This window comes from Nilaparvata lugens, chromosome 8 (assembly GCF_014356525.2).
Source record: "Nilaparvata lugens isolate BPH chromosome 8, ASM1435652v1, whole genome shotgun sequence".
In the NCBI taxonomy this organism is placed as follows: domain Eukaryota; kingdom Metazoa; phylum Arthropoda; class Insecta; order Hemiptera; family Delphacidae; genus Nilaparvata; species Nilaparvata lugens.
This window is the reverse complement of record NC_052511.1, coordinates 29,244,134-29,270,304: the sequence shown is the minus strand read 5'-3', so window position 1 is coordinate 29,270,304 and position 26,171 is coordinate 29,244,134. Positions and strand designations below refer to the sequence as shown.

Here is a 26,171-nt window from a genome sequence, read left to right as displayed (position 1 = left end):
CTGAATTCTACAATTTAAAACCTGTTTGGTCTGCAGATTTAATAGGACATGCTTTGATCAATTAGCAAATAATAATTATTAAATTAATATTTAAAAAATAAACTCAGGGTTTCTAATGAGTCCGTGCCATGCATGGAAGTAAGCTTCCTACGTATATCAAATAAATTCATAAAACGTTCTTATAAACTATATGATAATACTCAACACGTTGCGAATTTTCCTTGTCTTTAATCAATTTATATAGCACTTTGACTAATTCCCCAACTCTAATATAATTATTTCCAATAATTAATTATGCAGGTCCTTTTCGTCTCAGCTGGGCTTGCGCGTGGTCCAGATTTCTTATAGTTTTCTTCCCATATTACAGATATATTTATAGGAATTGATTACAATTACGAACTCTTCAACAACACTGAGTTCACAGATAAATAAACATTAATTACAAATAGTTCACATTTAAAAAAGGGATTGGCTTGATAATTTTTAAAATTTAAAGGAAGAAAGAACCCTAATTTCCATGTGCATCCTTTCAGAACGTGATCACAAGCCAGAAGAAGAAGATTTTCAGAAAAAATTTATTTCTTCTTTGAACAATTTGTAAGCTTCTTTCTGATTGGCTTTTAATTTAACAAACTCAATACAATTGGTTGCTTCAGATTCAGGGTTTCTTCAACTTTATAATAGAAAAATGAATAAAAGTTTTTATATAAATATATGGAGTGATTGTCTTAAACTATTCTGATAGATAAATCGCGATATACGATTCTATCATGTAACATATATTTAATTTTTTATACGAGTTTTGTATACTCTCTATTTTTGTACTTTTTTAAATTGTAGTAAATATTTATGCAACAATAATAGTTGTCCCTATTTATTTACATAAATCTTCCTCAGTATATATAATACATCTTTTGTGAGTAAACTTTATAATTCAACTTTTACTGGTTGATTGAACAATCAGCTGATTTGTTAGGTATTGATTCAAATAACTATCGATTTATTCTAGATCAATTGATTCATTTAAAAGTGTAAACAAATAATTCCAACCTCAAATGTACATTCAAACTTTTATTTTTATGATCTGCCAATAATAAATAAGCCGCTTTATAATTTTTAATTCTGCCAATGGATCCTCATTATTGTTGAATCACAATTATGCATGTTTTTTCTTATCATTTTAGATAATACGATTACTCTTTTATCACTAACAACATTCGATTTTACTTGAGTGGTTCTTTGACTAGGTTATCTTTCTTTCCCATTTCATAATTCTATTAAAGTTCAATAGTTCATTTCAAAAATATTTTGTGGTGCTAAAATACCACGTGACAACTTAAACAGTTAATGTGGATCAAGTTCACTCAGCAAGGAACCTATTGTTGGACAGACATTCTAACCTCACTTCTCAAAGAGTATAATGCCAAGATTCATCGAACAATAGGTATGCAGCCAGTAGATGTGCAGAAGAAGCATTAGAAAGTGCTGCTTTCCAAGCTCAGCAAACAAAGACAAGAGTGTAAGGATAAGTTGGATGGTAAACCGAAAAACAAGTTCTTTCCTGGTCCTGGTCAAAACATTGGGCCAGGCGATAAGGTGAGAATCAGCAAGTATAAAAAGACTTTTGACAAGGGTTATCTAGCCAATTGGACAAATGAGCTGTTCACAGTAACATGTTTACGTCTCACAGTACCTGTAACATATGAATTGGAAGACTATAGAGGTGAGTCTATTCAAGGAGGATTTTACTCTGAAGAAATTGTAAAGACAACAGTGCCAAGTGTCTTTGAGATTGAAAAGGTTTTTAGGAAAAGAGGGGACAAGATGCTAGTGCATTGGAAAGGATACAGTTCAAGTCACAACTCATGGATTGACAAAAGTGACTTGATCTAGGATGAGAGAGGTTGTACAATGGCAAAACCTGTTCAAAGTTATTGATTTCAATAGTGTGGTGGAAGGTTGTGGTCTGGAAATGGGCAATAAGAAGAAGCGGCAAGGTCCTTTGTCCCCAACCATATAAGATGCATTATATGTGGACCTTCAGGGTGTGGTAAGACAAATCTACTGTTCAACATGCTTTTTGATCCAAATGAAATACATTTTTCAAATATACATCTTTTTTCAAAGACTACATTTCAGTCCAAGTACAAGTTACTTAAAACCATCATGCAGGGACTAGGTGATGAGATGGAATATGTAGAGTGTGATACAAGTGGGGAAATACCTGAACCACATGAACTGCCTGCCAATTCAATAATTATCTTCGATGACATAATATGTGAGCAACAGGATGCCATCAGGAAATACTTTAGTGCAGGCAGACACAGTGATGTCAATGTTTTCTATCTGGCACAGACCTATAGCCGTATTCCAAAACAGCTGATTCGTGACAATGCAAATTTTCTAATCATGTTTGAACAGGATGAGCTGAACTTGAAGCATCTGTATAGAGACCATGTCAGTGCCGATATGACCTTTGATCAGTTCAAGGACATGTGTAACAAGGTTTGGTCATCAGCTGCACATGCATTCCTTGTCATTGACCACTCATCAGGAAAGAATGCTGGGCGCTACAGAAATGGTATTGACACCTATTTAGTTGAGGTGTAAGTCTAGTAGAGTATCAGTCTGTTATTGTGAGGCAAGCAGGATGGTTCGACCTTGTCAGAAGACATTGGAGGAGGTAGCTCCTACCATCAAGGAGATTGCAAAGCTAAGACATAACATCAAGAAAAAGCATAAGGAGCTCACACTTGGAAGAGAATTGACAGAGGAGCAACATGCAAAACATTTCAAACCGCTAACTGAACCACTGGGAAAAATTATCGAGACTCTCCAGATTCCTGCAGCCCAGCAGCAACCATCTCCAGCTCAGCTACCAAACAGAGAAAAGTGGTGGTGGTGGTGGGGATAACTTTTCCTTTTCCAACAGGTCTATGATGATGTCACCCCATCATGACTCACTTCTCAATTCCTCTTCATCATTAGTAGGAAGAAGTATCATATTCTATATAATTCGAGTCTTTAAACATAAATCCTCTATGGTGTAATGGCTAGCATGTCAGCTTTCAAAGTCAGAGGTTCCAGGTTCGAATCCAAGGTGGTAAAGGTAAGTATTAAAGGTCAGTATCAACAGAACCAGAGGTTTTTTTTTGTATGTAGTGGGTAGAGAAATTATTCGTCCCATATACATTTATTTTCCATTATAAAACAGAATATATATATCACAGTCATTGAAAATCCTCTTCTATATTTTGTGGTTTCCTGATAGACCTCTGCCGACCTTTCCTCTTGTTCTGAAATGCTGCATACTCCATCAGTTTGTACAGTATCCCGAAAAGCAGCACTGTAGATGGATATTAGTAGAGCAGGGTCTCCTGAACAGCCCTCTGTAACTCTGAATCTCTTCACACGACCATCATCTCTGCAGTATGAGAATCCTGCAAAGGTCACCTTCCTGTTGTTGCTGATAAGAGTTAGACTCCACATTCAAATTCACACCAATACTTTTGGGATGAACGATCATCAAAGATCAATTCAATTTTGACATCCTCTATTTGATTTTCATCAAATCTTCTAGTTGATTGCTTATTTTGCGAAATCCTCTGCCAAACACGAATTTCAAGATGACTGCTCCCTCGCATAGATCGGTGCAGCTTGATACTCCAGCATCGTGGAAGATGTATGTCAATGTTCTCAAAAAGTTTTGTTACTGGGTCTGGCACAGTGGCAGGAGTTGTAGTAGCAGCAGTACTAGTTGAAGTAGTACTAGTGGGAGTTGTAGTGCTAGCAGGAGTTGTAGTACTAGCTTGAGTAGTAGTGATGCTAGCAGCAAGAGTTGTTGTAGCAGTTGCAGTACTCACTGGGGTAGTAATAAAAATGGATGCTTGTTCACAACAGCATGGTGCACAGACCTTGACTGACCTTGCAACAACCACTTCCAGAAAGTCCATCAATGTGAATGTAGGGTGAAGACAGGTGCGCAGATTGTATGCACAGTGGACTCGTTTGCAGAGAGCACACTCCACAGCTCATTCCCCGGCTATATTAATGTACCAGTCTCTGATATTGATGTACATTTGATTGGTCACTGACTGATTACCACATAGAGCAGGAATCTCTCATGTTAGCAGGCACTGTTGCATATGATGGATGTTTGATGTATCCAGTCTGTGTTCCCTTGAAGTGAGAAATTCCTGTGTCCTGTACTTTGGATCCAATAAGCTGGCACTGAGTGCTAGCACAAGGTAGAGCGCTGCTTGGTAGATGCTTGTAGCCCCCATGATTGAAGAATGATGATTGATAGCCGTTGCCTTCCCCTTTTATACTTCCTTTTAGATGACTCATCTTTTGCTGTATTCCCCTCCGCTTTTTCTCAGTCTACTGCTACATGTTGTCAAACAGTGAGCTATGTCTGCGGGATGCAGTGATTGAGCTTGAGGAGGAACTACATAATCATGGTTTTATCCTGTTGACAGACTTTTCCAACGATGCAGGACATTTGGGTTCAGAGTTTAGAGTCCAGAGTCCAGAGCCCAAAGTTCAGAGTCCAGAGTCCAGAGTCACAAAGTGTTCTGTTGAAGCATTCCAGTATAGATGCCTTCTTATCTGATCTAGTTGAGTAATGATTCACATTATACTGTTTCACAAGTTGTTGGAATTTTGTATTGAGCCACTCTTTACCATCATCGGTCTGTAGATTTTTCATTGGATGTTTTTCAAATATAGGACTCATAGCCCCAACAAGGTCATTGGCTGACTTATTCCTAATTGGTATAGCAAATGCAAGCTTACTGAGACAATTCATGATTGTAATAATGTACTTGTAACCTTTGTTCTGTCGAGCATACAGTATCATCTCAACAAGGTCAGCCTGATAGAGATTGTCAAGACCTTTGACTGTAACCTTTCTTGTCGGAAAATTCTGACAAGCTTGTCTGTGCAGCTCTCGCGCTATCACTGTCTTATCCATACTGGCAATATGAATTTGTTAATTAGCATTATTATATAGGCAGCAAGTTCATCGGACCATGATGTCAGCAGAAGTCATGATTAACCAACTTCCTGCATGAAGATAAGTTTATCAGAGTAGGATGATTCCTATTGTATTGAATGACTAACAGTATAGGAGGTAATTTATGCTTTATCTCACACCTTTTGCTTACTCTAGAAGTTGAAGGTTGTATGGAATGAAATGTACAACAATTGTGGTATTACTTGATGTTTATTTACAGTGTATGCATGAAAATATATATAGTGCACAAAGATAATATTTCAGTCCAATATATCAAGAACTATCCAGTGATACAAATCTCCTAGTTGATTGCTTATTTCACAAAATCCTCTGCCAAACATGAATTTCAAGATGACTGCTCCCTCACATAGATCGGTGCAGCTAGATACTTCAGCATCATGGAAGATGTATGTCAATGTCTTTAAGAAGTTTTGAGCCATTCCACAAATGGTTCAGGCAGGTCCTTATCTCCAAAGTTTAGGAATTGTTGTATGATCCATTGGTTGCTGGTTACTAGTAGACAGTCTCCGCACTCACACATGTCTGCTTGCTCCACTGCAGGCTGATGTTGTTACTGGGTCTGGCACAGTGGCAGGAGTTGTAGTAGCAGCAGTACTAGTTGAAGTAGTACTAGCGGGAGTTGTAGTGCTAGCAGGAGTTGTAGTACCAGCTTGAGTAGTAGTGATGCTAGCAGCAAGAGTTGTTGTAGCAGTTGCAGTACTCACTGGAGTAGTAATAAAAATGGATGCTTGTTCACAACAGCATGGTGCACAGACCTTGACTGACCTTGCAACAACCGCTTCCAGAAAGTCCAGCAATGTGAATGTAGGGTGAAGACAGGTGCGCAGATTGTATGCACAGTGGACTCGTTTGCAGAGAGCTCCCTCCACAGCTCGTTCCCGGCCATATTAATATACCAGTCTCTGATATCGATGTACATTTGATCGATCGCTGACTGATTACCACATAGAGCAGGAATCCCTCATGTTAGCAGGCACTGTTGCATATGATGGATGTTTGACGTATCCAGTCTGTGTTCCCTTGAAGTGAGAAATTCCTGTGTCCTGTACTTTGGATCCAATGCGCTGGCACTGAGTGCTAGCACAAGGTAGAGCGCTGCTTGGTAGATGCTTGTAGCCCCCATGATTGAAGAATGATGATTGATAGCCGTTGCCTTCCCCTTTTATACTTCCTTTTAGATGACTCATCTTTCGCGGTATTCCCCTCCGCTTTTTCTCAGTCTACTGCTACATGTTGTCAAACAGTGAGCTATGTCTGCGGGATGCAGTGATTGAGCTTGAGGAGGAACTACATAATCATGGTTTCAATCACTGTACTGAACTTTTTTGATACACAAGAACATTATTGGTGTGAATTCAAATCCATCTCCAAGAACTGACTCTGCTAGGATTGTCAAGGAGAAGATTATATTTGCAGGCTTTTCACTGGTTGAAGGCACTGATTGGGTTAAGAGATTCATGATTGAGGATGGAGAGTTGGGTGATCCAGCTTTTGAATTTCCTGTTGAGTCATAGTTGAAAAAAGTTATTTCAACAAAAGATATCCATCGTGGTGTAATGGTTTACAAACAATTACACCTACACTCTACCTACCTACATTCCTCAACCAAACATCTTACATCCCCATATATACAATGAAGATTTGAACCTGGGTCCTTATGAATAATTCAAACCCGAGGCCTCTAGAATAGAAAGCAGAAGTACTAACCACTACACCACGGTGGATATCTATTTACTTGTTGTTTATTATGTATACTTTAACAACTATATCCAAGCTCATAGCAGCTTCTAGTGAGCTGTAAGTGAACAGTGACTGAACAGTGACTGAACAGTGACTGAACAGTGACTGAACAGTGACTGAATACTATTGGATGCTGTTCTGGGAAATATAACTGGGTAAATATATCCCTTGTGATACAATGATTTGATTACACTCTAGAATTCATGTCTGAGACTTTTGAAAGCATATATGCTACCCAGAGGATATCTCATTACTGTTTGGATATTCAAGCTCCTTGTATATTCTATAGAATGATCACTTTTTCTTACATTACTAGGTTTGGGTGAAGAGGATTTGAGGAATAAGAATCAGCAATTCATTACTACTCTTATTGAACATACAAAAATCACACACACACGTACTGACAGCATGACTGCACAAGACACAATGTCCCACTCCTTGCAGATCAACTCCTTTCATAGCCCCCAGTTATAGATCCCCAGTCATTTATTTTTTATTTATTCTCGATTATTTTTCATTTATTGTCGATTTTTTTCTTATTTTAAAATTTCCAATTTTTTAAAATTATTTTTTTTCTTTTAATTTTCATTTTTCTATTTTTTTTCAATTTTTATTTTTTTTTCAAATGTTTCAATTTAAAAAGTTTTTTAAATTTTTATTTTTTATATTTTTTTAATTTTATTTTTTATTTAAAATTTTTTTTTCGGTTAGGTTAGGTTAGGGTTTTGTCATCTTGGGTGACCTTGAGGTTAGGTTTGGTTGTCTTGGGTGACCTTGAAAATGAAAAAGATTCTGGCACAACCCAAGGTTGTGCCAGAATCCCTCTTTTTATACTACTCACATGGCAGTCTACGTGGGGTGACCAATCCTAAACTCTATTTAGCTTTCGTTCGACTCAGTTGATTAAATCTTCATTCATATATTGTTCTTTTTATTTTCATCTTATTAAAATGTGGTCAAATTTATTTGAGCCTGAGAAACAATGATTTTAGAGGTAAGATTATTCAAGTTTTATAGAGATGTTTTTACTGAAACGTTTATTCGTTTTCAAGAAAATCATTAGGTTATACTTTCTGCGAAGCGGTTCCGTACTTTATAATTGATTCGTAGACGGGTTTCCAATGCGTTAAGTTTATCTTTATCCTCGATAGAGTTAGTCAAAAGTCTGTTTTGTCTTACAATATCTCTCAATAGAGTTAGTGGGAAGGATATTTTGAATACACTTTCCGAAGAATAAGCATTGATATGTCCAAAGCTCCGTCAATTTATGTAGATGCATAACAATTCCAAATTGCTTTTTCCATATCATATACGGTTCAATAATTATTTTCTTAGTCCATATTATGTAAATTCATCTATAATTTTGCTGTATTGTAAGCTATTATATATAAATATATAAGCCAGTATATATTGTAATCCAGATAAATAAAGTACTCAATCAATCAATGAACAATAATTACGTCTTTTGAAGGTTCAGTATCACTTTCAGTATTCAGATGAAGAATTCCTTGAACCTTTAAAAAAACTTGTTTCTGTTTATATCTGCTTTTATATGGGTATAATGATAGGGTACCATAATAATACCGTGAAGAAAAAATAGCATGATTATGTTATTTTTTTCTATGATAATACGTTGGTTCATGAATGTGTAGGCCTACTAATACAGTATGTGGAAAATGATGTAGTTTTGTATTTACCCAGGTAACGTTTTTATGTCTCCAAAATGGTAAGAGTAGTGGCTGCAATAATAGCAGCGGCAGTGCATGTCGGAAGGTGCGTGGCAATGTGGAGTTCAACTTGAACTAGAAGCAGAGAGCAATGGGCCACTTGAGAACGGGCACAAAAGAAAACAAAGGCCGCAGAATAAAGCGTCACGTGCTGCGATTTCTTCCCTTTCCTGTCTCCTCCTTTTTCCTCATTCTCTTCTTTCATTATTTTTTCTCATCCTTTTTCCTTCAATTGACATTTTTTTTCTTCTTCCAATTTTCTTACTACCTTTCACTGGAAATTAATCTTCATTATAATTATCATCTCTCTCTTCCTGAAAACTCCTCTTTTTGAAAAGTATTCTCATTATAAAGGTAGGCCTACTTGCTCTCCAATCGCTCTCTAACTTGTTACGATTATAGAGTTTTCCTCTCCTCCTTCTAAATAATCTTCTGTTTTCATTTGAAGCTGTTTTTAATTCTCTCCTTATCATCTCTCATTCAGCTCTTTTGCCTTCATGAAAATAAACAGAAAAAAACATTTGAGTTTCTTCTGCTCGAATACAGGTATTGTCTCTATCAATTTTCCTTTCCCTGGTTTAACTTCATTTCCTTTTTTTATCACCATGGTGTCTCTCCCAACACTTCTTGAATTCTTTTGATCATTATCCCATCATTCTCCCTCCAATATTCCTAATTTTCCCCCCTCCTCTCTCTCATCATAAAATTGTAATCTTCTGCTACATTTCCACCAGTCATAAGCATAAAAACCATTTTCATCATTGCCTTCTTACCATTCTCCACCTTTCAGCCTTTCCTCTTTCTTTTCTTCTTCTATCTTGCTCTCTAATTGCGAGAGATAAAATATATTGAATATACTGCAACATAATTGGCCTTATGAAAAAGACATTTTGTCCACTGTCCATTGTTATTGATAATGCTCTAATGCTCTAAATGCTATGACTTAACTTGAGTCCTATGGACTTGTTGAAGAAATACAGATAACACCACGGTATGTGCAACAGTATATGGAACTTTTTCCACATATCGTTTAAAAATTTTCTTTCACCCCTCATTGCATATGAGTCTTTTTCAATGTGCGCCTACCTAATTTAACTTCAATTATAGAATAAATGTGATAATTTTCAAAAATTTGCCTGTATACCAACTCAGTTCGCCTTATCATTCATTCCTAACATAAAGATATCATTCACTCCAGTTCCTGTTTAGCACTCCAGGCTTATTTCTCGTATACTTTCCTTCCTCTTTTTCATACAATAATCATCAATAATAGCAATTCTTTTTTATCTGTTTCTCATCCTCTTCTTATTCACTTCTTTTGCCTGTTTCTTGCTTCCTTACGACTCTGCAAACTCACAACTCTTCAGTTGCTGTTTTGCAACGTGCCTTCCATTTGTCTATCCACAGTCATTCTCACTTCCTCATTCCCTCTTCGTCTCTCCTACTCATTCTGTGTATCATCCATCTTTTGTGCTCTCTTTTGCTCAGTTGGCTGTGAATCGTGCTCGCATCGAAATCAGAACATATAGCTTTCCGGCCAATAAAGTCAATGTGCCAAATCCCCTGGGCTGGTCGTCACTCCTTGTCTTCCTTATGCTACGTGCTGCCGCTATCTTAGTGCAACTTTTCTAGTGTGAAGAAAGCGGAATTTGTGACCGTTGTCACAGCAAGGAATGATTCAACCGTTAACCCAGAACCTTTTCTTATTGACACTGTCGTTTGATTGGTGCATCATTCTTCTCCTTGATCTCTTGTCAACAACTGAAAAAAGGTACTCAGGGTTTCTACGGTCCCAATGATCTGATCAGTAGCCAACAATTCTACTAGCAGTCGTTAAATATAGAAACTTGTTAAATAAAATGACTAAGAAATTATCAAAACCACAGATTTAATTAAAAGTAGAAAGACCGGTTTCGGTTGTTACACCATTGTTAATCTCTGATGAACAAAAAAATAAAATAGAAAATAGTCTTGATTCTCGTGGACTCTCAGATGAAAAAGTGAACAATTTATGACAATAAGATCGAAGTCGAGTTCTTATTATCGTGATCTATAGTATGTGAACTGATTGTGATTGAGAAATTTCGTGACTCCTTCCAATGGGAGCAATGTTTTGAAATTTAAATTTATCTCTTAAAATCCTAGAGTAACTTTCACTGAGTGGGTAAATTTCCCAAAAATATTTAGGGCCTAGTTGGTGATTTAGAATTCATCCAGATCTTTCAATAGCTCTCTCATTAGCCATGTAAGACAAAAATACCTATTTACTAGAAAACGTATCAGATATTCACTGAATATTTTCCATTTAATTTCCAGGTTAGCAAGATAGTAAAGTTGGCAGGATGGAATTTTTGTGTGCTTGCTAGGCAGATCAAATTGATAAATCTATCGCATTAGCCAATATTATCCATTAATACTACTAATTATTAGTACGGAGTTACTAATTTCAAATCAATATATTTTAGTAATTCATAATTTGATTGGAAAGTATTCTTGTGCTAAATGAATGAATATTTTTGAATACCAGTTTCAATATCCATGGATACTTCTATGAACTTCAGCATGGTACTACTACTTGAATCATGGCACTTCATGAACTTTTTTTTCTAATTGCTATGAATTCCACTCAACTCAATAAATGTACATGAGGAATCTGCATGAACTCATTCTTGCTGTGAATTTTCAAGTTTTCTTCATCTCCCTTCAACATAACAAGGAAAGCTACTCTTGCTACACCATTCTGCAGTGTACGTTGTATAGGGAATTTCGTATGCAGAGATGTAGGCCTACACCAACTAACTTCTTGCATCAGCAATATTCTCGAAGTTTGTTTTGAATAGACTGGCCAGGTTTGCGGCGTTTCTCGGGCGCATTAATTCAATAATGATTCTTGCTGACTAACCTGTTTGAAAACCTACTATTGAACGATATCTCGCTATTTGTAATCTCATGCTACATTCAACCCATATTTAAATTCATGACACGGGACGAATAGGAGGGTCTAATGAAAGGCATCATATTTGATACCTAATTAATAGAAACTCTCACCACTCAATTTCAGCTGTATCCATCGACTTATTTTACTTTCCTTGCCCTATTAAAAGGAAAGTATTGCTTTCCGAAAAAAAATTAAGGTACCCCAATTTCTAAATTTCTATACTTTTCAAGGTCCCCTGAGTCCAAAAAAGTGGTTTTTAGGTGTTGGTCTGAATAGTGTGTGTGTGTGTGTGTGTGTGTGTGTGTCACGGTATATCTCATCTCCCAATTAACGGAATGACTTGAAATTTGGAACTTAAGATGTAACAATTTCGATCAAATGCAATTCAAGATGGCGGCTAAAATGAAGAAAATGTTGTCAAAAGCAGGGTTTTTCGCGATTTTCTCGAAAACGGCTCCTACAATTTAAATTAAATTTATACCTAGAATAGTCATTGATAAGTTCTATCAACTGCCACAAATCCCATATCTGTAAAAATTTCAGAAGCTCCGCCCCATCTATGTAAAGTTTGATTTTAGATTCCCATATTATCAGGCTTCAGATCCAATTTAATAAAAAATTTCGAGTGGAAAAGATTGAGCATGAAAATCTCTACAATTAATGTTCAGTAACATTTTCACCTAAAATTAAAAATAAGCTCGAAATTCGAGAAAATGTGATTATCCAATTGCAAACTGTTGGCAACTGTTGATTCTATTAAATGATTCACTATGAAGAGATAGCAGACCTCGTGTGTCTCCAGCGTTATTGCCCTGTCACCAGCTGGCTCAAATCTTTGAATAGTATACTTGAGATGCTCGGGAACACTAGCGTCAGGTGATCAATTCTCATAACGGCAAGGAAAGTTGTGTGAGTGCGCCACACCAGATATTTTTTTATTATGTTGAATTTCTAGATGTTTTTCATGAAATTGATGAGCCGATGTAACCTTTAATTCATAGGTTTGTTGATTATTAGGAATTTTAGAAGCTCAGTCGTCTGGAGCGTCGCAACAGCAGTCTGCTGTACAATTAATGTGTTCGATTTTCATTGCTTATGACATTTATTAGCCTATATCTTCCCTTCACTGATTATTTTGTCATCGACATTATAAGGTCACTAGTGAAAAGGTGGTTCCTTTTATAATGTGGGTATCTTATAAAGCTATGCTATCTTTTCTCTATGGTATTTCTCTATTGTAAATTCTTGATAGTTTCCAGAGTATTCGAAACTGGAAAATCATCCCAAACTGTGAATATTTCATAGAAGATCTTGTTTTTCGAATTATCAACCATTATAATATACTATAACAATTTCCTATATCACTGGTCTTTATCATTTCCTTCTCATTTTTTCAATCTACTATATAAATCTCCCTACTCCCATCACAATTTTCCTCTATCTTGATACACAAAACTAACAAAGTAAAGTAACGTGTCTAATGCTTTAATATTAAAAGACAAAAATATTTTACTTCATCATCCAAAACTAATTTGAATTTTGTCAAAAGCAGTTTTTTCTTTGATTTTAATTTCAATTTCAATTTATTAAAACACACAAAACAAGACAAAACAAAATGACAAAGAATTACAAAACAAATAAAATACAATAAAATGTTACAAATATAAAAAACCAAAGGCTTTGTGGTTGGGTGTGTTGGAGAAGATAAAAAAAGAGAGGAAGATACCTAGCCAACTATGGTTTCCCATGCAATAATAGGCAGGCAAAGAAGAGGAGAGAGAAGTGATGAAAAAAAAGGGAAGGGATAAATGGGGGGAAGGAAGAAAAACAGAGGAATAGGTACGCAAAATAAAGGTAAGTGAGTCCTCTGAAAAATGGGTAAAGAAAACTCATGAAAAAACAATGCTGAAATATTGAGCAGAAATATTGAGTCTTATATATCTAAATGGAAGAAGAAATTACTGTATGTCCAGTTCTTTATATCCAGTTTTATTTTTCCACTGATCTTATTGTCCATGAGAAAGTGATTTGGAATATAAGGTTTATTATTTTAGTACCTATGTAAATTAACTGCCTCCTTATACATTCAATATTAGTGTTATAGGTTACATATTTGTTAGCAGTGGCCCTTAAATTATAATAATTAAGTGTAGAGTTCAATGTGAGAGGAAAATCGGATCTATATTCTATTAAGTATTCAATTACGGTTTTTATGTATAATTGACGTATAGTCATGACCTCAAAATCACTAAAAGCCATATCCGTTGGATAGAATCTGGGTTCGCTTAATATTGTTTGAATTATCAGTTTTTGTGCTTCAAATAAATCAGCAATATGACAGTTGAAACAGCCCCCCCAAACAACTATGCCATACTGTAGAATTGACTTGATAAGAGCATGATACATCATTTTCAGGTGGTTCTTATTAAGAATTTTGTTAACTTGGTGAAATTTAAAATATTTTTCTACATTAAATATGTATTAAATATGAACATTCCATTTAAGGTTTTCATCAATTATGATTCCCAAGTACCTAATATTAGTGACTTTTTAATGGTGGGACAATCACAATTACCCAAGTTTAAATTGCACTGAGAATGGAGTCTCAAATCTTGATTATCGTTAGGCTGCCCTACTCTATTTGCAGAGAAAGTATGTAATTAGTTTTTTTCAATACTTAAACATAAAGGTATTCTCATCTAACCACTTCTTAATTGAAAGCATATTTTGTTCAGCTATGGTATGAACTTCATTCCATGAATTACCATGAAAAATGCCGCAGTATCATCTGCAAAGGATATCACAGTTGAGTTTGAGAGTCTTAATTTTAAAGTCATTTACATAGAGAGTAGTATAAAAATGGGAAGTCTGGGACACCAAGGTGTTAAAAGTCAAGGTCAAGGTCAAATCTCAAGGTCAAGATCAAAGGTCAAGGTCAAGGTCAAAACTCCAAACACTCCACAACCAAGGTCAAGGTCAAAACTTGAAACTTCAGAAAAAATATATCAAAAAATTGATGAAAATTGTTAAAAAAAAATCAAAAATGGATAAAAATAATTATAAATGAATCAGAACACCTCCTACCCACTTAAGGAGCATATATATAGTGTGCACAACAGTCTAGGACCATCACAGTCATCATAGTAGTGTGTTCAGCAGCAGCAGTTGTCTAGAGAGTCTAGTGTGTGTGCAGCTACTTTTCTTTTGCTTTTCTCTCAGTTTTTCTACTTTATAACACTCTCAGTGTTAGTTTTGAGCTCAGGTTCACTGCTGCTCAGATATTGCAGTGTTAAGCAGCCAGCAGTGCCACACTGCCTCAGAAAAAAAATTAATAGAATTAAATCAAAAATAAATCAGAAGACCTCCTACTCACTCTGGAGTATATATATGGTGTGCACAACAGTGGGGGACCATCAGTGTTCAGTCAAAAGCCATACAAGACACATCTCCTGTCCAGTTATTACGGTTCTAGAACCTGAAGTTTCAGACATTGCAGCACAGCCACATCTCTCTCTCTGTGAAGTTTCCTAGGTCACCCCCACACTGCCACCGTTTTGATCTTGATTAGAAAAGCATATGTTCAATGAAAGTAGCAATGAATTGCTTCTGATTACAAATTCTTATTCCTGAAATTCTCTTTACTTATTCAGTAATGTAAGAAGAGGTGATCATTCCAGAGAATATAGACAAAGAGCTAGAATATCCAAACAGTGATGAGATATCCTCTGCAGTGTAATGGGTAGCATATATGCTTTCAAGAGTCTCAGATATGAATCCTAGAATGTGAACAAACCATTGTATCAGAAGGGATATATTTTCCCAGTTATATTCAACAGAATAGCATCCAATAGTATTCAGTCAGTGTTCAGTCACTGTTCAGTCACTGTTCAGTCAGTGTTCAGTCACTGTTCAGTCAGTGTTCAGTCACTGTTCATATAGGTAAGTAGTCACCTTACTATACTTTCAACAAAGGCTGTTTCAACAACCACCAATCTACCTTCCCTGTCACATGACTAATGGCCACGCCCACCAATCTTCATCAGCATTAGGGATTTCCATGGGGACCTGTCACTCTAGCTCAAGATGGTCATGCAGGACCTGTCACTCTACACTAAGATGGTTGTGGAGACCTATTACTCCAGATTAATATGTCCATGGTAGACCTACTAGATCAAAATGTCCATGGGAGACCCATCACTCTAGATCAAGATGGCAATGGAGAGCTGTTGCTCTAGATCAAAATGACATTCAAGATAGACATTTTCAACGAATTCCACTCCACCTCCTCCATTTAGACAAGACTCATTTAACATAGACATTCTCAATGATCCCCACTCCACCTGTCACATGACTAATGACCATGCTCACAAGTCTCTCTATCAGTATTCAACATTTCTGTATGGCAAGGTTGGGTCGACCACTCAGCTCCACTCAGTGGTCAGTCAGTGGCCAGTCAGTGTTCAATCACTGGTCAGTCACTGTTCAGTCAGTGTCCAGTCAGTGTTCAGTCACTGTTCAGTCATTGTTCAATCACTGCTCTGTCAGTGCTCAGTCACTGTTCAGTCAGTGGCACTTGACACTTGGGGTGGGTCCAAGATGTATAAATGGCTGAGCTCAAACTCTCAGACCTCAGTATACTGATAAACACTGACCAGTATGTATATCAAACAAAGAAACCATAAGCCAACATTGAAGGAGGTTGCTCCTACCATATTGGAGATTGCTAGGCTGAAGCATGAAATCAAAAGGAGGCATAAGGAAATCATGCTGGGTAGATTGATTGCAGAAGAGAAACATGTGGAGCACTACAAAGCTCTAGCTGAGCCACTAGCCAACCTAGTCGAAACTCTCCAACAGCTGCCAGTTCAACAACCACAACTAACTCCATCAAGAGCATCCAAGAACCGTCCCAGGTATCTATGCCTAGAATAAAAATGTACTCCAGGTGTGTGAAGAGTAGGCAGAAACAATCCAAGCTGGAGTTGCCATCATCAGAACATTGCCCATCCTCAGCAGCATCAACACACTACATATATCCTACTCCACCAACAACACTAATTGTTAAACATGCCACATATACAAGGCATGAACTCACTGGTGCAAGGAAAGCAAAACATAAGAGGACATCATCATGGAGGACTTGCCAAGGACTAGTGCTGTAGAAGGAGTCTACTACCTGGAACATTACCTGCTTGACATGGGCCAATGAGAAACATCATGGATACATCACTTTTCTGCACACTCAATAAAGTGAACAACTTGGATTATGGAACAGAGATATATCTGTTTGTAGTGAACTTTTAAATGAAAAAGATTATAAATTGATCAATGAAGAGCTAATTGTATTCCAAACTGTATACTTATTATGTACCATCTCCTTAGATATAGTTTAGCTATATGTACATTGAGATGCCAAGTGCCACTGACTGAACAGTGACTGAACACTGACTGAACACTGACTGAACAGTGACTGACCAGTGATTGAACACTGACTGGCCACTGACTGACCACTAAGTGGAGCCGAGTGGTCGACCCAACTTTGCCATACAGACATGTTGAATACTGATAGAGAGACTTGTGAGCATGGTCATTAGTCATGTGACAGGTGGAGTGGGGATCATTGAAAATGTCTATGTTGAATGAGTCATGTCTAAATGGAGGAGGTGGAGTGGGAGTCGTTGAAAATGTCTATCTTGAATGTCATTTTGATCTAGAGCAACAGGTCTCCATGGCCATCTTGATCTAGATCTAGAGTGATCGGTCTCCCATGGACATCTTGATCTAGTAGGTCTACCATGGACATATGAATCTGGAGAGATAGGGCTCCACGACCATCTTAGTGTAGAGTGACAGGTCCTGCATGACCATCTTGAGCTAGAGTGACAGGTCCCCATGGGAGCCCCTAATGCTGATAAAGATTTGGTAGGCGTGGCCATTAGTCATGTGACAGGGAAGGTGGAGTGGGGGTTGTTGAAACAGCTTTTGTTGAAAGTATAGTAAGGTATAGTATACTTACCTATATGAACAGTGACTGAACACTGACTGAACACTGACTGAACACTGACTGAACAGTGACTGAACACTGACTGAACACTGACTGAATACTATTGGATGCTATTCTGTTAAATATAACTAGGATAATATATCCCTTGTGATACAATGGTTTGTTCACATTCTAGAATTCATATCTGAGACTCTTGAAAGCATACATGCTACCCATTACACTGCAGAGGATATCTCATCACTGTTTGGATATTCAAGCTCCTTGTATATTCTATGGAATGATCACTCCTTCTTACATTACTAAATGGGTAAAGAGGATTTTAGGAATGGAAATTGGTAATCAGAAGCAATTCATTGCTACTTTCATTGAACATATGCTATTCTATTGAAGATCAAAACGGTGGCGGTGTGGGGGTGACCTAGGATACTTCACAGAGAGAGATGTGGCTGTGCTGCAATGTCTGAAACTTCAGGATCTGGAACAGTAATAACTGAACAGGAGATGTGTCTCGTATGGCTCTTGACTGAACACTGATGGTCCTCCACTGTTGTGCACACCATATATACACTCCAGAGTGAGTGGGATGTCTTCTGATTCATTTTTGATTCAATTCTATTAATTTATATATATATTTTTTTCTGAGGCGGTGTGGCACTGCTGACTGCTGAACACTGCAATATCTGAGCAGCAGTAAAGCTGAGTTCAAAACTAGCACTGAGAGTGTTATAAAGTAGAAAAACTGAGAGAAAAGCACTTAAAAAAAGTAGCTGGCACACACACTAGACTCTCTAGACAACTGCTGCTGCTGTACACACTACTATGATGACTGTGATGTTTCTAGACTGTTGTGCACACTCCTCAAGTGGGTGGGAGGTGTTCTGATTTATTTCTATTAATTTTTAGTTATTTTTATCAATTTTCATAATCATTTTTTTTCTTTGAAGTTTTAAAGCTTTGACCTTGACCTTGGTTGTGGAGTGTTCGGAGTTTTGATCATGACCTTGACCTTGACCTTGACCATTGACCTCGAGATCTGATCTTGACCTTGACTTTTAAGTCAATGGGAATGACACCAATGTGTCCCAGAATACCCATTTTTTGACCGAGCATTATTGTAGAGAATTTGTCAAGCTTTATTTCTGAGTAGTTAGTCATGTCGGTTGAACGCATTTTTCTCAAGCTATGAGCATGTAAGCAAAACATTGAAAAAAAGCAACTTTTAAACCACCCTCATCCCTTTGGCACAAGGGGTAGGGATGGGGACTTTTGATATGTTCTAATCCCCCCTAACTGGTCCCAATAAAGCTGCGAGGTCAAAAATTGTGTTCAAAACATTCTCTCCAAATTCCTTTGTAAATTATTGGTCTATTTTTGCATAACTGAAGATCTCACACTCAACACTGAAGCAGCTGCGACATTCGAGGGAATGTGTGTAAACATGTAAAATTATACATCAAATTGGAGAGAATTTGATGCTCTCTATAAGCTCATGATCAGCACGGAATTTTATCATCGATATTCAAGAAGTTATAAGAGCAAAAATAACAAAAAATTGAAGGAAAATGTGTTTTTATCTAAAATGTCACATATTTTAGAGCGGTTATCTCGAAAAGTGGAAGAGATATAGAAAAAGTTGTGGGATCAATATTGTATGAAATTATGTAAGCTTTAATTTCTAATGGAATAGGCATGTCTGTAAAATTCATAATTCTCGAGTTATGAGCGAGAAACCAAAAAAAGGTTCCTTTAAACCACCCCCACCCACTTAGCACAGGGGGTAGGGGTGGGGACTTTTGATATGTCTACCTACTCACTACCCTAAACAGAACTGCGGGGTCAAAAATTGTCCCCAAACTTTTCCCTCTATAACACTTCGTTGACTGGGCTATTAATGTTTAAATGTTTGAATGTTTATATGTTGCGCTTCTACGGCGAAACGCGGTAATAGATTTTCATGAAATTTGACAGGTATGTTCCTTTTTTTAATTGCGCGTCGACGTATATACAAGGATTTTGAAAAGTTTGCATTTCAAGGATAATATATAAAATGAAAAGGAGCCTCCTTCATATGCCAATATTAGAGTAAAAATCAGACTATAGAATTATTCATAATAAATCAGCTGACAAGTGATTACACAGATGTGTGGAGAAGCCAGTCTATTGCTGTATTTTCATAAGGTCTATAGTTATAATCAGGTACTTGTGGATGAGAATACTGCGTGAGGTCCACTGTTCACAGAACTACTAGTATACTACTATGGAGTATGGAATATTTTTGCTGTTGTTTGTTGTTGTATTTGCTGTTTATGTAATTTTCGGGGAAAATAATTCACTCATTTATTTCAAGCAGCAACAAGGTTCACTACTGAGTGTATAGTTTCTGAGTGGTTGTTGTAGCTGCTATTTTTGCAAGTATTGAAACATTAAATATGTGTCGTGAACTGTGTAGTAGACTACGTTATCATTAGAGGCACTCTTTGAAAGTCTTTGTTGACGGAAAAATATTAGAATGGAATCTCAACACTTAAATTGAATGGAAAAACTTTATGGAATTCAATTGAAAAATTTAATAAAAATCAACATTATTTGTTAGTTGATGAGGGAAATTCTCTTTCAAGTTTGTGCAGTGAAAGCTAATTTCTGACGGATGGAATTCCAATTTCGCGTTGGAAGAATGCAGTCTCAACTAAAACTAATTGAGCACGGGAAACTCCGGTGTTATGTCGAAAGACGGCCACAAAAATCGAGAGCGACCTTTTTCAGTTGCTTTCAAGTTGCCGCCAAAAGCGACGACTTTTCGCGCCAATTTTCGGCTACTTCTTTACTACAACACGCCTTCAATAACGCTTTTTTCTCGTCCTTCTTCCTCTTCTTCTATTAGCGCCTACACTTCTCTTTCACGACGTTTTATTTCTACGATTTTTCTCTCTCCTTTGAACATAACACATCCTTGTCGAGGATTAAACTGGCTCAGCTGCCAAATCCTCAGCCGATCCTTCTAATACCCCTGATTTTGTCCTGGGTAAATTGCCAGCGGCATCTTTCTTCTTCCTGTATGTTACTAGTTACAACTCTTCTTGGAAGGCTGCGACGTCATACAAAAGCGGATTACAACGGATCGCAGTAGATCTACTTAATTATAAAATTACGCTAATACACCATTTAACAAATCAGATGAATTTTAAAATAATCCTTGGTTTAAAGAGTTGCGTTGTTGCTAATTAGACAATGACACCACCAAGATCAGTGAAAATTTCACTGTAGCAGTACCTAAAAAAATTGATAGCATTGACCATATTCATAACTTCACGGAGACTTATTGGTAGGCTACATAGTCCTTAGTTGGAGAACTAGAGCTATGAAGCAAAAAATGAAACTTATCACTCAATAATTGTGTTTTAAAACTTAATTCAGTTGAGAATTTTAATTGTAATTCGTTCACCGCTTGAAGTGATTATTCATATCCATTATCATGGAAATAATGAACTTTTTGCCTTATAATATGGAGTTACGTTGAGATAAGTTCAGGGAGGGATCCCTTCAAGTGATGATAATAATATTACTGTATTAGTTACTAGCTGGCAGGCTCGCTTCGCTAACATTATCCATCTAGCCAAGAGGCTCCGCCCCCTGAATCCCGGCTGGATTATCCAGAAATAGGATCATTTTTATTTGAGCTTTCTTCCTTCCGTCAAAAAGTCAAAAGAGACTTTCAGACTCGATTCAATCACCAGTTTTCTTCAAATTATGTAGCGGAGGGTTGCAAACATCCTTATTTCTATCAGAATATCGATAAATATTCAGTTATTTCTCAATTAGAGGCTCGGTTAGGATATTATGAGAATTATTGTATTTCAGTTTAATAGTTCTTTGAAATTTGAAAAAGAATGATATGGAGAACTCAATAACAAACATCTATATCCAACTCTATCAAATTGTATTTTTTCTTTAGGGCTCTTAAATATAAATAAAAATTATAAATATTATTGATTCATACAATAAGTACATTATCAAAATCTAAATACCCTTTTCAAATTGTTCAATCACGATGTGTTTTTACTATATATATAATGTCATTATCAAGTAATTGGAAAATGAATAAAACAAATAGAAATAATTCAATTTATATTTATTTAATTTCCAATCACTTGATAATGGCATTAGCCGAAACATGACGTGATTGAACTATTTTAAAAGGGTACTCCGATATCTAATTTTTATTTATATCTAACTCTTTCATTTATAAATTTGCTCGAGAAATGTAGAAAAATGCATTGAAAAACTTAAGAAAAAACCCTCTAAAAAACGTTGGGGGGCGCTTGGAAAACGCTGTAAAAGCGCCTACATTTGGCGTATCTTTGGTGTAATTTTGAAGTCTCCTTAAGACAGAATCTCTAGATCCTAGCCGAAATTCTGTGCCAAATTTGAACATGTTTTTTCCAATTAGTTCTTGAGAAGGCCTAAAAAACGCAGGAAAAACGCTCAAAAACCGCCGATCTTGGGCGGAACTTAGGCGTAACTTCAAACGGAAACTTTAGCCGGAACTCCACTTGCAATACAACATTTCTATACCTAAGCTGAGCCAGTGTACCAAGTTTGAAAATTTTTTGCCAATAATTAGTTTTTGAAAAACATGAGAAAACACAGAAAAACGCAGATTTTGAGCGTATCTTTGGAATTTTTTTCCAAAAAAAATTGAACTGAACAAACCTGCCAAATTTGAACGTATTTGGTCCTGTATATTTTCAGTTCTGTTGATTATGAATGAATGAGTGAGTGAGTGAGTGAGTGAGTGAGTGAGTGAGTGAGTGAGTGAATGAATCAGTGCCATTTCGCTTTTATATGGATAGATTATTAATCTATAATATGGATAGATTATTAAGAGGACTTCCCATAAATAATCTGGCAAGTAAGGGGAAATTTTTAGGGATCCAAGCTCACATGGGAGCCACATTATAAAATATATCAGCTCAAAGCTCAGCAGAGTAATTTATTTGCATAGAAGTCTATCCGGTGTACATATGAAATACTTAAGAACGGCCTATTTTTCTTTCTCTCATAGTATAATTTCTTATGGCCTCATCCTTTGCGATAATGTCTCTCAGATCAATGATGTTCTACTTATCCAAAAAAGCTTTAATTACAACTAACTCATCGTATCTTGAGCATTGCAGACATTTGTTCATTAATAAAAAATTCTAATTATGATAAACTCGTATGTATTTTATGTCTTCATTTATACTCATAAAACCAGTTGAGAAGTGATGTTCATTCAATTACCACTATGGACTGAAATAGCATTGATATACAGCATCAAAGACTGACAAAATCTCTCAATAGTTTCTAGATCACAGGACAAAAACTGTTCAACAAACTGCCTTCCCATTTACATTTTGGGTCACAAAGGATATTCAAACAAAATATATCTAGTATTAAATCCGTTTTATAAATTGACTGAATTTTATGAGTGTCTAGTAAATATATGCTAATAAATATATATTAGTACCTATCTATAAGTGTTGATTAGTCTGATTATCTTGTTATCTAAATTCAACTCCTCTTCGTTACTCAACTGTGATATTATAGTAGAAATGTCCGACTTAAATGTATTTATTGTTATTGTTGCTGTTATTATTTACCATTATTACATGAACATATACTATTGTAGAAGTGTATGACTTGAACTTATTGTTGTTATCCTATATATTGACGTTGTCTATGCTGTAAATGCTTTCCGACAATAACATTTTATTTATTCATATTTTACCATATCTTTGTGTTTCTATTGAAAGTATTTTGTCCAACTAAGCCAAAAATAGTAGAGAATTTTCATTTCTGTGGAAGTAAATGATCTATGGGATTATTGAATGTTTATTGGTAGATTGAGCATTAGTTGAGCTACGCACATTAACGTGTTTTCCGGGCTCGTCCTCAATGAGCTGGCGGGCAATGTCCTTGCAGGACTTGCGCGCATTGGCGGGGACCTTGCTGTCGTCCTCCCAGTAGCGACTCGGCGAGTGCGCGAACAACGCTGCTGGAGTCGCATGCGTCACGCGTGTGTTCGTCACAATGCCTGTCGACTTGCCTGCAAAATAAGCAATCATTTGATAAAATTGACAGTTCTATGGCTCCTTTTATTCATTCAATATACAGAGGTTCCCTTCAGTTAGTCATTAACCAATAAAGAAGTCCAAACCAATGGGTCATTCCTTTATCAATAATAATTATTATCAATTCAAGCGAGAATATAATAGCTCATGGCTCTCAATAGGTGTTAAAAATAATGATGAATGAAATAATGCAATAGGATAGAATTTCATTCAATGTCATTTGAGTATGAAACTTTTCAAGTAAAGCAACTTATAGACGGAGAGGCTTATAGTATAGACTAAATAAGCATAGAACAAATAAATACTGTACTAGATCTGTGCTTGTAGATAGGAGGTAAAGCTGCATAGTAGTGACAGGAAAGTAAAGTAAGTGGTCAGTTCTTGTCGTTACGACTCAATTTCATCAGTTTCCATTCAGGCAGATTTTTGATTTCATGGGAAGTGACATGAGAAGCACGTTTGTAACAAGTAACGTTTTGTCTACTAACTATCTATAAGCAGCTTGAAACACTTTTAAGCAGGCTTATAGACGGGGAAGTAGAGACTGCAGGCTACTGGCGCCAATACTTTTCATTACGTAACTTCCAAAAAGTTTTTATCAAGACCGATATTTGGTAGTTGGAAATTAGTGGACAAAAAAGTGACTGAATGAGAAGCATAGTTCACCAGTAACTTACCGTCTCTACTTTCCTGTCTGTGAAGCAGCCTTGAACACTCCCAAGTGTGGATTCTGATTGGTTCTTGAACCCGTCTCTAAAGTTTAACTGTGTTACAATAGCAGCATTATTTTTGCAACACGGTTGAAAATTCAACTATATTGGCATTGGTTAATATGCACTCTATTACATTGTCGTGAGTGGAATAATTCCTAATGCCATAAAATACCATGGATTGCAATCCATGTAGGATCCAATCTGCAATACTCCTTCATTAAATATTCCAATTGATGAAGAGTGTACAATGAATGGAAAAAACTAAGAACATGATTCTTAGAAGTTTTGTAGTCAACTAAGATAAGTAGCTATAGGTAGTCTATAGCAAAAGAACACTTTAAAAATGCACTGTTTCGACGTGAAAGAACGCTTTGATAAGACGTAGCACTATAGCAGCAATCTGATTGACTAAAAAAGATTAGATGGTAGATAAGTCTGATTGCATGGAGTTTATTCTTTTGAATATTGAAAGACTTCACTTCCTAATCAGCTTTCAAGACTTTGTTGACTTCCTTAAACCAAAAGGGCGGTTCGTCTCCAAGTTGCAAAGTAACTTATAAAGTCCTGGGAACAATACCCTATATATTTATGTATAGCCTTTAGCCTAGGCCTTATAGAGTAGCCTATCGACCCGCGACTTTTTGTAGCAAGTTTACTGCTGCCCCCCAGTCATTTGTTGCCGGAGACAAAGTAGTCGAGACAGCTGCTGAACTCTGCGAATAATATTGATGCGACGACCGAACTCAGCTATTGACAGTCGAAAACTTTTCAATTCAATTTCTTTCCGTCGGCTTCTAACAAAAGAGATGACGCGAATTGGGTGGAATTGATGAGATTCTCAGAGTGGATTGGCTGAGTGATGAGGCATTCTAGTGGGGAGAGATCGATTGGTCGTAAATCTATATTGGATGTACACTGTTCAAAACTAGTTGATATTCAGTAAGACAATACGCAAGTAGGACCTACAAGCAAGCAAGACCTACACGTACACTATTATCGTACATATCTCTCCTCATCGATGGAATTATTCATAGACAAATTTGGTGTTGTTCTCAATATTTGAGTATAAGTCAAGTGGTAGCTGATACCGTGATGTATGAATTTGATTCAATGGAAATCCTCATACTTCATAACGCCATATTGAAACCCGTGTTACGTAATTGAGTCTCATATCTATTGTTGTTGCTCTTGTTGTTGTTATTGCTTATTCATCTTATTCCAACTGATTACAACTTCTTTCCACATGGATTGAAACAAGCTAATGAAAAATAGGGAGTCAAGTGTCTGTCATGACTGAGTAATACTTTGAGGCCTGCAAAGATTGTGGCCTCAAAGTGTAATTTTTCACTCCGCCATTCATTTAATTACAAGTGCTTCATCAACTTTGGATCAAACACCAGGACAAATGTTTACCACGTTAGAACTCTCATAATTCGATTGGTCTTCGTAGTGGAAACATTGATGGCTCGTAGATTCCTCGGTTAGTATGGATTCTTCAATTGTTTAGAGTTCGAAGAGAATGCCACTCCGATAAGAAAATGCTGTACAATTATTGTGTGTCACATCTTCAATGGAATGAATTATTTTCAATTGAAATTCAATGATTATTTGGTGATGCTTGACATTTTGAAGTACACCCAAACTCCAAGTTAATGAAAAATAAAATACTCTAAATGGGATTCTCTACCGCTCCAACATAATCGTCTCCTGTTTTAACAAGGGATGTTTGAACTAAAACAGCAAATTTTGTTCTCGAAACAATGATTCTAGATGGTATCTCACTGGTGTTCAGGGGTTTAGTTTTTCCACACGAAGATGAGTACTCCATAAAGTTTAAGTACAATGAAATGGCTCGCTTAACAGATAATAATGCTACTGTTATCTCGCAAATTACAATATTCTGT

General features: G+C 36.5%; 1 protein-coding gene across 1 annotated transcript in view; it reads right to left on the bottom strand.

Annotated features, from left to right (window-relative positions):
* LOC111043695 (alkaline phosphatase) overlaps nucleotides 1–26,171 on the bottom strand; it is a 356,072-nt gene that overhangs the window by 23,790 nt on the left and 306,111 nt on the right. The window contains exon 5 of the mRNA XM_039434462.1: nucleotides 23,351–23,529. Coding sequence (XP_039290396.1) covers nucleotides 23,351–23,529 — 179 coding nt within the window. The remainder of the gene's footprint in view (nucleotides 1–23,350; nucleotides 23,530–26,171) is intronic.